Source organism: Pristis pectinata, chromosome 2, assembly GCF_009764475.1.
Source record: "Pristis pectinata isolate sPriPec2 chromosome 2, sPriPec2.1.pri, whole genome shotgun sequence".
Taxonomy (NCBI): domain Eukaryota; kingdom Metazoa; phylum Chordata; class Chondrichthyes; order Rhinopristiformes; family Pristidae; genus Pristis; species Pristis pectinata.
In genome coordinates, this window is record NC_067406.1 from 105,270,845 (window position 1) to 105,284,666 (window position 13,822).

At 40.3% G+C, this 13,822-nt stretch overlaps 1 protein-coding gene across 1 annotated transcript in view; it reads right to left on the reverse strand.

The window, feature by feature from the left end:
* Positions 1-13,822, reverse strand: part of LOC127584194 (protein ZGRF1-like) — a 73,779-nt gene that overhangs the window by 23,936 nt on the left and 36,021 nt on the right. Inside the window, exons 16-21 of the mRNA XM_052040790.1 lie at positions 13,308-13,507; positions 12,135-12,277; positions 11,453-11,599; positions 4,286-4,400; positions 2,754-2,998; positions 884-1,043 (exon numbers count right to left, since the gene is read on the reverse strand). Coding sequence (XP_051896750.1) covers positions 884-1,043; positions 2,754-2,998; positions 4,286-4,400; positions 11,453-11,599; positions 12,135-12,277; positions 13,308-13,507 — 1,010 coding nt within the window. The remainder of the gene's footprint in view (positions 1-883; positions 1,044-2,753; positions 2,999-4,285; positions 4,401-11,452; positions 11,600-12,134; positions 12,278-13,307; positions 13,508-13,822) is intronic.

A 13,822-nucleotide genomic window follows, 5' to 3' on the forward strand; every position in this document is an offset into this window, starting at 1 on the left:
GTAACGTCATTCTTTTGGGTGCTCCAAGAGCCTTTACTGCTCCAAAATGGTGCATGTGACATTCGGACATCTGTGAGATAAATCTCTACAGATATCACACTGGTGAAGGTGCTAGCATATGCTCAGTTAAAAAGCACTATCAGATTATGACAGTCAATCAATCTGTGACAGTGATTTTACATCAGCACTCCCTTTCTGAAGGCTGACAGTCTAGCCATCACCTCGCTTAAACTTAGAGCTGAACTTGTATTCAGAACCTGGAGGGACACCTACATCATTGTTAATTAAAAAGGCAATCAACTACTTATAGGTTAGTTCTCAACTGGCTTCTTCTGGTTATTGTGAGGGTTCTACAGGTGTCCGATGTGTTACAGAGTTGTTTCAATTTGCAAAACTCTGAAGAGTGTGGAGTGGCAGATTCAGAATGAAATTTTACTGATTTCAAGGCATCTATATAAATCATATACTTCCAAACACAATTAGAAATTCCCCCTTGGAGTTTTGCATCACTAGGAGAATGACAGAGAACACTCAGAGCTGGACATACTCTTTGACATCAAGTTTACGTGCAAGTTGAATTCCCACATGAATTACTTCATTCTCTCTTCAGCATGAGGAGCTGTTCAACTGTAATCGGAACAGACACAGGAGACAATTCCTCCCCCAGGTTCAACACTACTTCTACTGCTACATTATCCAAGACTGGTAATCTATCACAGATTAGAGAGTGAATTTAAAATTTTCCCATTTTACCTTGCTCAATCCAACTATGTGCGTGTGCACGCTCGCGCGTGTGTGTGGCAATAAAGTAGTTATGAAAAGTCTGACTAAATAATTGCCAAAACCAACCACATTCAGTTTATTGTTCTGATCTAAGACGCACCCAAGCAGTACTCTGTCCACAGCTACATTTGTAGAGGCAGAGATGAGAAGTTTCCACTGAACCTGTCTGGGGCCTTCAGTTGCTTCACTTTCTTCGAAAAGATGTACAAGGAATAAAATCATAACAGCTAACAGGTAGCTCTTCCCAGCTCCATAGACACCTAATGAAAAAGATCACAATAACATATTAAAGAAACAAATAGTTAGTTTCAGAATGCCAGAATTCCAAAAGAAATTGAAATTTCTGAATATTTTTTCACCTAAAAGTCACACACAAGCAGAACATTATGCAAAAGGTTTCTTTCACTACTATGGAAACACTTCTTATCCCAACACCAGGACATGAAACCAGGCATAAAAATAAATGCAATGATTGTTGAAGAAGTATAAATGGGAATGACCACTTGAGGGCAGTGCTGCATTCCACAGAGGAAATCAGCAAAAGGCCAGTGGATATCTTTATTCATCACATGTACATTGAAACACACAGTGAAATGCATCTCTTTGCATGGAGTGTTCTGGGGGCAGCCCGCAAGTGTCACCATGCTTCTGGTGCCAACATAGTATGCCCACAACTTCCTAACCCGTATGTCTTTGGAATGTGGGAGAAAACTGGAGCACCTGGAGGAAACCCACGCAGACACAGGGAGGACGTACAAACTGCTTACAGACGGTGGCTGGAATTGAACCCAGGTTGCTGGCACTGTAATAGCATTACGCTAACCGCCACACGACCGTGCCTGCCCTTGAAATATCTTAAAAACTTTAAAGCGTACCTTAAAAACAAGAGTCTCGCGTTCAGCACTACTTAAGCACAAGTGAGCACAGATGGGCTAACAAAAACAGAATCTGGAAACTGCTGTCTGAGGTGCTCTGATCTTCTGTAAACTACATGAAAACAACAGCTCAAAACCTGGCTATCTATTCTAAGGTATTAACCAGGCTTAGATTCACACTAAACTCAATAAAGTTCACAAAAAAGTTAGGTCTTGTCCATTTAAGTACCCTTTATGGTGTAATGGTTCTTAACTACCACCACACCACAGCTCTGGCACCAAATATTAAATTTTGCACATGGAATCACATGCGGTCAACTTTTAATTGATTTTGGATTTTTTTTAAACTTTCTTTCTTTGTCCAATCTTTCATTTTATTTCACTTTCTGTACTTTATTTAACATCAAGTTATATTTCCTTTATTTTCTTGCTATCATAACTTTCTATTGTAACTGATAGATCTGATTTAAGACTCTACACTGCTAACGAGGAGGCAATAAAGGGTTGCAGATAATAGAATCTAATAGAAATTGTGCATGGAAGCAAATAAGGGAGGTGGGGTGGACAGATGGGAACTAGGGGTTGGTTGTACCCGGCGGGAGGAGTGCGTGGGTGATAGGCAGATGGAGTGGATAGAGAAAGAGAAAGAAACAGGGTGATGGGGGGAGGTGGGGTTGCTGGGGTGGGTGTAGGAGGAACTGGGTAGATCAGGAGTAGAGAGATAAGGGACAGGGAGAGCAGTTCACCTGAAACTAGATAATATGACATTTGTTTGTCCTGTTCACCCAAGTCCTGCTCACCCTGTATAGGGTAATGCATAGTTCTGAACAACAGCAACTTTTGGTGCAAACTTTTGAAAATGAACAAGAAAAAAAGTCTGATGAATTGTAGGTGCTATACATTCATCAGCTAAATAAGTTTTGCCTCCAAACTGATCTGACAAAATTCAATTTAAGGTCAATGGATACTCTTGCTGAATTAGCTACACAATCTCTCAGTTATATTGGAACATAACAAATAAATCCAAATTGACCATAAGAGTCTACAGATTAAGAAGGTGAAAAAAATACAGGGAAAACTATTCTAACTTTTTACCATGTATGATAGTGACTGGCAGAATGAGATGCTGGGAATGTTCTTCTTTCGCCATCATTATAGCTACTTGTCTGAATGCAGCTCCCTGATCTGTATTCAGGTGAAACTTCTGTATCATTTCCATTGTCAACAGCATTGTCCTTTCTTTACACAACAATCCAGTCATTACTGCTGGCTTTGTTAATGCAGGAGAAACAAACCGTTGCCTTGCAGAGTTGATTATCGTTTCATCTTTGCCACCAGGCCTACACATAGGAAAAAATGAGTTGTTTTCTTTTAAAATATTGTGGAACTTTTTGATACAACAACACAAGCACAAGGCCTTAGAAAATGTAACAAGTACATTGAAACTTGACATTTTAGGTATATTTATGTTTAGTAAAACGCAGAATAGCAATAATCAACTTTTTTCCCACAATTTATTGAACTGCAAGATGGTTTAGAAAATTCAAAAACAATCACTGGGAAGAAATAAGGCAGTTTGTAATCTCATTCTTCTGCAGTGGACTCCTGCATCAAACAACATCCAACCTACCCCCTCCCAGCACAACTGGAGATCATCAAAAATTCACATAATATGCAATAGACATAAAACTGAACATTATGTACCAAAATTAATATACATTTTATTTCACAACACAGAAAATTGCATTTATTGGCAGTATGTAGCATTTCATGTAAGATTTTCTATATCATGCCGAACAAAAGGAGAAAAATGTAAACTATTCTGACACTAACATGCAAATTAATAAAAATGAAAACAATATTGTATGGTAATGTGCTCCATTTATGTACTATGACACTATTACCACTGACAAACGTGCTTTTGAACAACTGCCAGAGAAGCTAATTCGATGTAACTTTCCATACATTATGCAGATTTTAATAAACAAAATTCCTTTCTTTTATCATCATTCTTCAATTACAGCTGCCTATTTGCGTAAATCATGGATGTGTGCAAGTGCTGAAATTATGAGTTCTTCACATCCAATACACAAACTATTCCTTCATGCACTAGACATAAACACAAGCTTTACCGTTATTACCCACCAGACAGAGAGTGCCCAAGTGGTTCATTCAGTAGGTACGGAGGCAGAAAAAGAGTAGCTAAGACTCCTGCACAGGATTGCTATCCAGGAGCCTCCTACTTGAAAATGCTTCTGCAGTGTGAAACAGGATGAGTTGGACTTTCTGCTGGAAACTTTGGCACAATGCTGGAGGAACACTGGAAATGCTCAAAATTATTTCAGATATTGCAATTCCCTGCATAAATTCTAATCCCAGTGCCTTAGCCTTGATGTCTCTGATTCCCCAGTTAAAATTACCATGCCCCCTTATCCAACCAAGCTAAATAATTGTAATTAGCAATATTTCAATGAAAACCTATTCTAGTGACCAAAAAAAACTATTGATCATAATTCCACAAATCATTAAAGTTTTCAAGACAACATCTGCTTTGTAATTGTAAAATCATTAATTACCAACAATGATAATTCAGGTACCGGCGCTGAATACAAATATGAATGTCTTACATTTTGAGCAAGTGTGGCATCAGAGGAAGGAAAGCTGGGTTAACATGTTCCTGCAGATTTCTCAGAGAAGTTAACTCAGTGCTAACATTCCCAACAAACAAGGCATGAACAATCACTGGGAAAGCAAGACAAAGAATTAGTTGCCTTCTAGATAACTGCAAGGATTTTAAACAGATTGTTTATGAGCACTGACTTTATTTGATGAATAGAATTAGACAGAATTAGCTATATATTTTCTGTTTAAATTTGATAGGCCAACAAAAAGAGATGTAAAGATATTACTAAAATTAATCCCTTCAACACAGCTCAGTGGGACAAATTCAGAGAAGCTGGTAAAGCTAAGGCACTGGTTTGTGTACCGTTCCTTCACCTTCAAGATGCTACTTAAATTACATCATAATCAAGTAACAAAATTCCTCAAATCTAACGCAGTCGAATTTGACACCCTTGTAGGTCTTCCGGGCACAGCAATCACAGATTACCTTTTCCACTTCAACTTTTAAGTGTACACTTTAATTGGTATTGGTTTATTATTGTTACTTGTACCAAGGTACAGTGAAAAGCTTGTCTTGCACACCGCTCGTACAGATAATTCATTACACAGTGCATCGAGGCAGAAGAGGGTAAAACAATAACAGAATCCAGAGCAAAGTATCACAGCTACCGAGGAAGTGCAGATCAGGTAGACAATAAAGGTGCAAGGTCATAACAAGGTAGATTGTGAGGTCAAGAGTCCATCTTATCATACAAGGGAACCGTTCAATAGACTTATATCAGCTGGATAGAAGCTGTCCTTGAGCCTGGTGGTATGTGCCCTCAGGCTCCTGTATCTTCTGCCTGATGGCAGAGGGGAGAAGAGAAAATGTCCCGGGTGGGTGGGGTCTTTGATTATGCTGACAGCTTCACTGAGGCAGCGAGAAGTATAGACAGAGTCCATGGAAGGGTGGCTGGTTTGCGTGATGTGCTGGGCTGTGTCCACAACTCTCTGCAGTTTCTTGGAGTCCCAGGCAGAGCAGTTGTCATACCAAGCCATGATGCATCCAGATAGGATGCTTTCTATGGTGCATCGATAAAAGTTGGTGAGTGTCAAGGGGACATGCCAAATTTCTTTAGCTTCCTGAGGAAGTAGAGGCGCTGGTGAGCTTTCTTAACCGTAGCGTCTACGTGGTTGGACCAGGGCAGGCTATTGATGATGTTCATTCCTAGGAACTTGAAGCTCTCAACCCTCTCTACCTCAAAATGTAGACAGGTACATGCGCACTATCCCCCCTCCTGAAGTCAATGACCAGCTCTTTTGTTTTGCTGACATTGAAGGCAAGGCTGTTAACTACGTCACTAAGCTTTCTATCTCCTTCCTGTACTTTGACTCATCGTTATTTGAGATATAGCCTACTACAGTGGTATCAACTGCAAACTTGTTAAATGGAGTTAGAATAGAATTTGGCCACGCAGTCATGAGTATATAGGGAGTAGAGTAGGGGGCTGAGGACACAGCTTTGTGGGGCACCAGTGCTGAGAATAGTCATGCTGGAGGTGTTGCTGCCTATCATCACTGATTGCAGTCTGTTGGTCAGAAAGTCAAGGATCCAGTTGCAGAGGGAGGTTATGAGTCCCAGGTCTCGGAGTCCGGTGACGAGTTTGCTTGGAATTATAGTATTGAAGGCGGAGCTGTAGTCAATAAACAATAGTCTAACATAGGTGTCTTTACTGTCCAGATGCTCCAGAGATGAGTGTAAGGCCAGGAAAATGGCATCCACTGTTCCGGCAGTGGGCGAATTGCAATGGGTCGAGGCTTTTCCGGGAGGCTGGAATTAATGCCATGACCAGCCCCTCGAAGCACTTGATGATGGTGGATGTCAGAGCCACCGGTCGGTAGTCATTAAGGCATGTTGCCTTGTTTTTCTTAGGTACCAGGATGATAATGGTCTTCTTAAAACAGGCGGGAACTCAACTGTGACCATAGTTCAGGTGCATTGGAGGCTGTTGGGGTGGGTGGTGACAAACCAATCCCCTTCTGTTCAAAATAAGCATAGATCATAATCTCCTCAACCAATCAAGAAGAAAAAACATATCATGGGCTCCATGATGCTTCTTTAGTTCAAACCAGTTAATGCAGTATCACAAGATAAAATAAAATAAAACCATAATCAAGATGTAGCAAGCATTTATTTCTAACATAATAACAACATTTGAATTTCTTCTGACCAAACTCTAACTGGATGTGTATAATAAAAAAAAGAAAACCCACGGCAATGGTTATGTACTTGACTTAAATTCTACACCAAATGGACTCAAACATTCATTTCACTTCTCCCTTTCAGACTATTTTGCTCCATGCTATTCTATTTTAGAAGCATGACTTACTACTTAAGTATAGTTGTCCTTCTGCGCTGAATGTGCCAGAGCCATGCTTATCAAGACTTTAGACAGAAAGTACCCAGCAAGGTATTTATGTTAGGGAAGTTAACTCCTACAGCTAATTCCTGACCTTTTCATCCAAAGATCACAAATGCAATATTTCAATATTGATGCACTGCCATTAGGACAACAATTGTGCAGAGTAAATTCATTCCTCCCACCGCCACTACCATCCACCCCACTCCCAGACCCACAACTACCTCTAGCCTATGAGAACTATATCAACAACCTTCTAGTCATCACTGCTGAGACATAACCTAGAGCCATTAGAGGGCCAACCGATCAAAGCCATTGTTGTCGGGGAGATAGAAAGTCAATTGTGGAGATGGGATTGGTGGGTGAAGAGGTGATCAATGCCATGGTCAAGGTTGAGAATGGTGCAGGAGGTAAAGAGCTGGTTGATTGGAGGGGTCTGAATGATAAAAGATAAGAATGGGGCTGAAACCAAAAGCAAAACACTGCAGATGCTGGAAATCTGGAAAAAACAAGAAAATATTGGAGGGTGTCAGGAGATCAAGGGAGCACCTGAGAAGGAACTGTTAGCATATTATGTCAATAATCTTTTATCAGAGCTGGTCTGCAATCCCATCAAAGTGAGGAAAGTATGTACAGCATTGCACTGTGAATACAGAGTGTCAGGAGTGACCAATGATAATCACTCCAGGAATATCAGAGAATTGTACAACATGGAAACAGGCCCTTCAGCCCAACTTGCCTATGCTGACCATGTGCACTGCCTTCTGTATTAACCCTTTCACCCAGCACTTGGGCTGTAGCCCTTTAGCCCAAAGGTTTCAACCAACTTCAACCACTCTCTCAGGCAGTGCATTCCAGGTACTTACCATTCTCTGGGTGTGCTTACCACTCTCTAGGTGAGGAAGATTCCTCTCATATCCCCTGAATCTCTTCCTCCTTACCCTAAACCTATGTCCTCCACGTTTTTCTACCTCTGATACGGGGAAGTTTCCTGCAGTCTATCCTATCTATAACCCTCTTAATTTTATATACCTTAATCATGTCCTCTCTTAAACTCCTCTGTTCCAGGGAGAAAAGACCTAACCTTGTCAGTCTCTCCTCATAACTGATCTGCTCCATCCGAGGCAACATCTTGGTGAATCTTTCTAGCACTATTGCATCCTTCGTGAATAGAACTGCATGCAGTTCTCCAGCTGAGGTCTGACAAAAGTTTTATTAAGTTGAAAACAACTTCCATGCATCTGCATTCATTGCCCTTACTAATGAAGGGCAATATACTGGAAGCATTCCTAACCACATTGCGTACCTGCCATCTTCAGGGATCTATGGACTTGTACTCCAAGGTCCCTCTGTTCCTCAATATTGCCTGAGACCTGACTATTCATGGTGTATATCCTAATCTCATTAGTGCTCCCAAAATGCATCATCTCACATTTGCCTGGATTAAACCCCATCTGCCATTTTTCAACCCATTTCATCAAAACATTGTTGTGCAGCCTAAGACTACCTTCCACACTATCAAACACTCCTTTGTGTCTTCCGTGAACTTACTGATGTTTCCTCCCACCTCCACATCTAAGTCATTCATGTATATTACAAACAACAAGGGCCCCAGCACCCCAGCACTGATCTTTATGGGACACTACTAATCATAGGCATCCAATTGTAAAAACCCTCTACTATCATCCTCCATCTCCTATTGCCATGTTAATTTTGGGTCCACTTTCCCAATTTGCCCTGGATCCATGAGCCCTAACCCTTTGAACCAGCCTCCCATGTGGGATCTTGTCAAAGGCTTTACTAAAGTCCATGTATATCATATCTACTACCCAACCCTTATCGATACACTTTGTTGTCTCTTCAAAATAATGCAATCTAATTGGTCAGAGCTGTCTCTGATTATTCCATGCCTTTCCAAGTGATCATTAATCCTTGTCCTCAGAACTTTTTCCAGTATCTTCCCTACCACTGATGTTAGGCTCACTGGCCTTTAAGTTACCTGGCTTTACTCTGCTGTCTTTCTTGAAAAGGGAGACCACATTTGCTGATCTCTAGTCATCTGGTACCTCATTTGTGCCCAGTGAAGGTTTAAAAATCTCAGCCAGAGCCACAGCTATCTCTGCCCTTGCCTCCCGTAGCAGCCTGGGAAAAATCTCATCTAGTCCTGGGGATTTATCTGCCTTTAAGCCTGCCAAAGCATCAACTACCTCCTCCTTATTTATGAAGAACTGCACTAGACTTTCTCCTTCCCATTCAGTGAATTTCCCAGCTACAAAGTCAGCTTCTTTTGTGAATACTGATAAAAAAGTATTCAGTTATGACCTTACCTATACCTTCTGGCTCCACACACACAGATTACCCCTGATGTCCATAATGGGCCCTGGTTATTCTTTTGCCCTTAATATACTTATAGAATGCCCCTGTATTTATCTTAATCCTGTCTTCCAGTGATTTCTCATGACCTATCTCTGCCTTTTCTTTTTTTCTTTTTTTAAGCACCTTCCCACACTTTTTTATACCCTTGACAGGCCTCCCATCATTTGCTCCCTATACTTATCATATGTTTCCTTTTTTTTATATAAAATCAACCCTCAATGTCCTGAGACATCCAGGGTTCCCCATACTTGTTACTCCTGGCTTTTACCCTTACAGGGACATACTGGCCTCGAACTCTTGTTATTTCTTTTTGAATACTTCCCACTGTGCAGGTGTAGACTTGCTTGCGAGTAGGTGCTCCTTTGTCAGGTCCTCCCTTATGTTAATGAAATTAGCTTTAGCCCATTTAAGAACTTAATTACTGGTCCATCCCTATCCTTTCCATAACCACCTTAAAATATATGGAGTTATGGTCACCATCTCCAAAATGTTCCCTTACTGACACTCCCTCCACATGGCCAGCTACATTCCTCAAGATAAAGTCCAGTAATGCTTCTTCCCTTGTTGGTGTATCAACATATTGCGTTAAAAACCTCTCCTGAACACACCTCAAAAATTCCACCTACTCTAAGCCTTTAACGCTAAGGCAATTCCAATTGATATTTGGGAAATTGAAATCCCCCAGTACAATAACCCTATTTTTATTGCATGTCTCTGATAACTGCCTACATATTTGTTGCTCTAACTCCTGTTGACTGTTAGGAGGTCTGTAGCAAATGAGGACACATTTTTGTTTCTAATCTCTACCCATAAGACCTAATTTGAGAAGCCTTCTATGATATTCTCCTTCAATACTGAAGAAGTGGAAACTTTGACTAACAGTGCAATACCTCCTCTTCTTTTATGCCCTCCTCTGCTTCATTTGAAAATTCTATACCCTGGGATATTGAATTGCCAGTCCTGCCCATCCTTCAACCGTGTCTCAGTGATGGCAACAATGTCATAGACCCCCATAGATCAACAAGGGAAGGAGCATTAAAGGTACAAGTTCATCTTCTTTACAACTTATATTCTCTGCAACAAAATAGATGCAATTTCACTTTGAATTCCCTTCATGTTCACTTACTCACTTGTTCTGCCAACTGGACTTGCTAACTTTTTCTCCTCTCAGTGCTTGTACCTCTCCCTCTGAGAAACTACTCTCAACCCCTTTCCCTGCCAACCTTTCCCAACAGCACTAGCAAACCTCCCAGCAAGGATGTTGGTCCCACTCTGGTTAAGGTACAACCCATCTCACTTGTACATATCCCAACTTCCACAGAAACGGTACCAATGATCCAGGAACCTTAAGCCTGTGGCACTGGAAGCAATCCAGAGATTACAACCTTTGAGATCCTGCTCCTTAAATGGCCACCTAACTCTGCCATCTCATGTTGTAGGATCTCATCCCTTCTCCTACCTATATGTATCATGACCTCTGGCTGCTCACCCTCCTCCTTCAGAATGTCCTGCAGCCACTCTGAGATATCCTTGATCTTAGCACCAGAGAGGCAACATATCAACCCGGAGTCTCTTTTGTAGCCACAGAAATGCCTATCTGACCCCCTTACAATAGAATCCCCTACCACTATCACTTTCCCAGTCTTGTTCCTCTCCACCCCACTTTTGTACAGCAGCACCCACTGTAGTGCCATGAACTGGGCTGTCGCTGCTGTTTTACCCTGGGAGGTCATACCCCAAAAGTATCCAGCACGGTATACTTGTTAGCAAGGAAGATGACCACAGAGGATGCCTGCACTCTCTGCCAGACCTTCTTGATAGTCACCCATCTCCTCTCTTTCTGTACTTGCCGAGTGACCAGCTCACTAAATGTATAGTCCATTACATTCTCTACATCCTGGTGCTCCATAGTGAGTCCATCTGCAGCTCCAACAGTTCTGGGCAGTCTGCCAGGAGCTGCAGCTGGACACACTTCCTGCGGGGGTAGTCATCATGGACATTAGAAATGTCTTCAATTTCCCATGTCCTGCAGGAGCATACCACTGCCCTAGCCTCCATAACCGTTATGAAAAAAATGACCTAGTATCATGTTTCACTCCAGGCAAAATGCATTTTCAACCATATAACATTGAGACAAACAGCGTTACCTGATTAAATTTCTAAACCATTGTTCTAACTGCCTTTTGAGTGCAAAATAGAAACCTTGACCAAGAAATCCATCTCACAGTAAAATATTTCATGTTATCTTTAAATGAAAAGATGATTTGGAGCCTAGCAAAGAGACTTTTAGCATTCTATTGAAAATCTCATAATACACATACCAAAAGTTTTGGGGGGTTGGAGCTGGTTGGGACCATTGGGAGAGAAGGGAAATGGAATACAAAATAAATTTCTTACTGTCTGAAGGCCAGTTAGAAGGAGAATAGCCTTTCAGTGGCAGAAGTTCTATTTCACTGGTTGATGACGGCCCATAGAAAACACTGCATGCAATGAAAGTGTCAACTGGATCAAATTTCAAGGTTTTTGATATAACCCAGAGATCATCTGTCAAATGTAAAAATTGGAAAGAAATGGTAAAGCAAAAATAATAGCAGTAACAAATTTTCAACGTTTTGTTTTAATATTCAGGACAGATCTGATGAAGTTAGTTGCACATTTTTCATTTTTTTAAATTATCTTTAAAAAGTTCAAATTGAATTAATTTTGTTAACAACACTATTATTTCAAACTTGCTTTGCTAAGAATATTACGAGACAAGAAAAATAGTGGGAAATGTATCAATGAGTTCACTGGTGTTTTTCAGCAACTTATATTTTTAAATAGCATCTGTACCAATGCTGCCCTGATTCAAGGAAGATAACTGCCCAAGTGACTTCCACAGGTGGAAGTAGAAAATTGGACTCATAATTGAACACACATCTACATATGAAGTTAATGTACTAAATTTTCCTGAGGGCATATCATGGGCAACAGTGAGATATTTTCCCAAGTGAAACTAACTAAATATTCTAAAAAAAACCAACAAATATATTGACACAAAAATCGGTATTTAACTCCATCCCTGGAGCAGTTTATGCACCTTTACTGTAGACTGATGAGTGTTCTTTCCTGCTCAACCAAAGGTACAACTTAGTTTTACAGCAGTTTTCCAAATTCCCATTGTCTATTGATTCTTCCCACTTTCCACGATAAAATCTTTTTCTTTGAAAAGTAGGTGTTTTCCTGTAGGTAGTCAATATGAAAATTAGTATATCAGGTATCTAAAAACAGTATATCAAAATGAAAGAAAATAACTGAAAATAAAATCTTACTCGAAATAGAGCTGTTAAATTCAGTAAAGCATTGCATGACAGTGTTTAAATAGAAACTGAAAATGCCTTAAACACTCAATAGGTCATGGGGCATCTGTTGTATGAGGAAAAAGTTAATGCTGCAGGTCTGGGACCCTTCATCAGAACTGGGAAAGAGAGAAAACAAGTTAGTTTTCAGTGGCAGAAAAGGTGGTGGAGCAACAGGAAGAATAAAGACAATTTCTGATCGGGTGAGACCAAATGAATAAATGTAGCAGTAAGAATAGTGGTAGAAACATATTATGCTTCTTTGCTTCCGTAGTGTGTCGTTAATAGTATGGCTTTGGAACAAGCCCAGCATGCTTGGGATACCCAGCTGGCCAGACTATACTGGTAAAAAGAAAACTGAGGCAAAATTATGTCAGACAGAAATGGCCAATTTTGATAAGGACAGAAAGAAAGAGCAAATTACTTTAGGTTGGAGAAATCAATATCAAATTTGGAAGGCTGGAATGTACCCAGACAGAAGATGAGGTGTTGTTCCTCAAGCTTGTGTTAGGCTATGTTGTAAAAGTGCAGGACACCATAGACAAATAAGTCAGAACAGGAGTGGAATGGAGAAATCAAAGTGATGGTGCAACGTCACTCCTGCGGTCTTAAGGTAGGTGCCCAGCAAAGTAATCAGCCAATTTGTGTTGGGTTTCTCCAATGTAGAAGAAGCCACATTGTGAGCATCAAATGCCACCCACTAGATTAGAAGAACAGCAAGTGAATCATTTCTTCTCCTAGAAAGACTGTTTGGGGTCCCTGTCTGGTGGGAAGGGAAGAGGTGAAAGGATAGGCACTGTAGTTGCATTAGAAAATTAGTCATAAACCAGTTTTGACATACACACAGTTACAAAGTTTTAAACTATTACAGTTTGATATTGCTGGTGCTAAACACCAACAGAACTAAGGCACACCTTATGTGAAGTTGACATTCACAGTACAATGGAACATGCTGACTTCTAACAAAGGCACCCACACTCTGGGCATCAGGCAGCTTCAACTTAGACTGAGGCTCCATTTTCTGACTCAATTCAATGGGCTGCACGTGATCTAACCACTTGAAATATTTACACTGGTCGGTTTTTGAGGCATCACAAGTATAGAATAAACGACCCTGAAAAAAAATGAAATGCAATTCAAATTTTAGAATGACATTCAAATGAAAGCAGGCCAACATTGACTCAGTTATACAGAAAATACTACACATTTGAGGAGGTTTTTTAAGGAAGCTCATGGGTAAATGGGAGCCCATTTAAAAGCCCCTTTAAGCACTTTAGTACAAAATTAATTAAAGAAAATATATTTGAGTTTTCTTTCTTTTTCAATCTTTTAGTAATTTTCAAATTAATACAGATTAATATATATAACATCAATGATTATACATGTGATACAAAGAGATTGGGAGGACAATCATGAGATATATAATCAT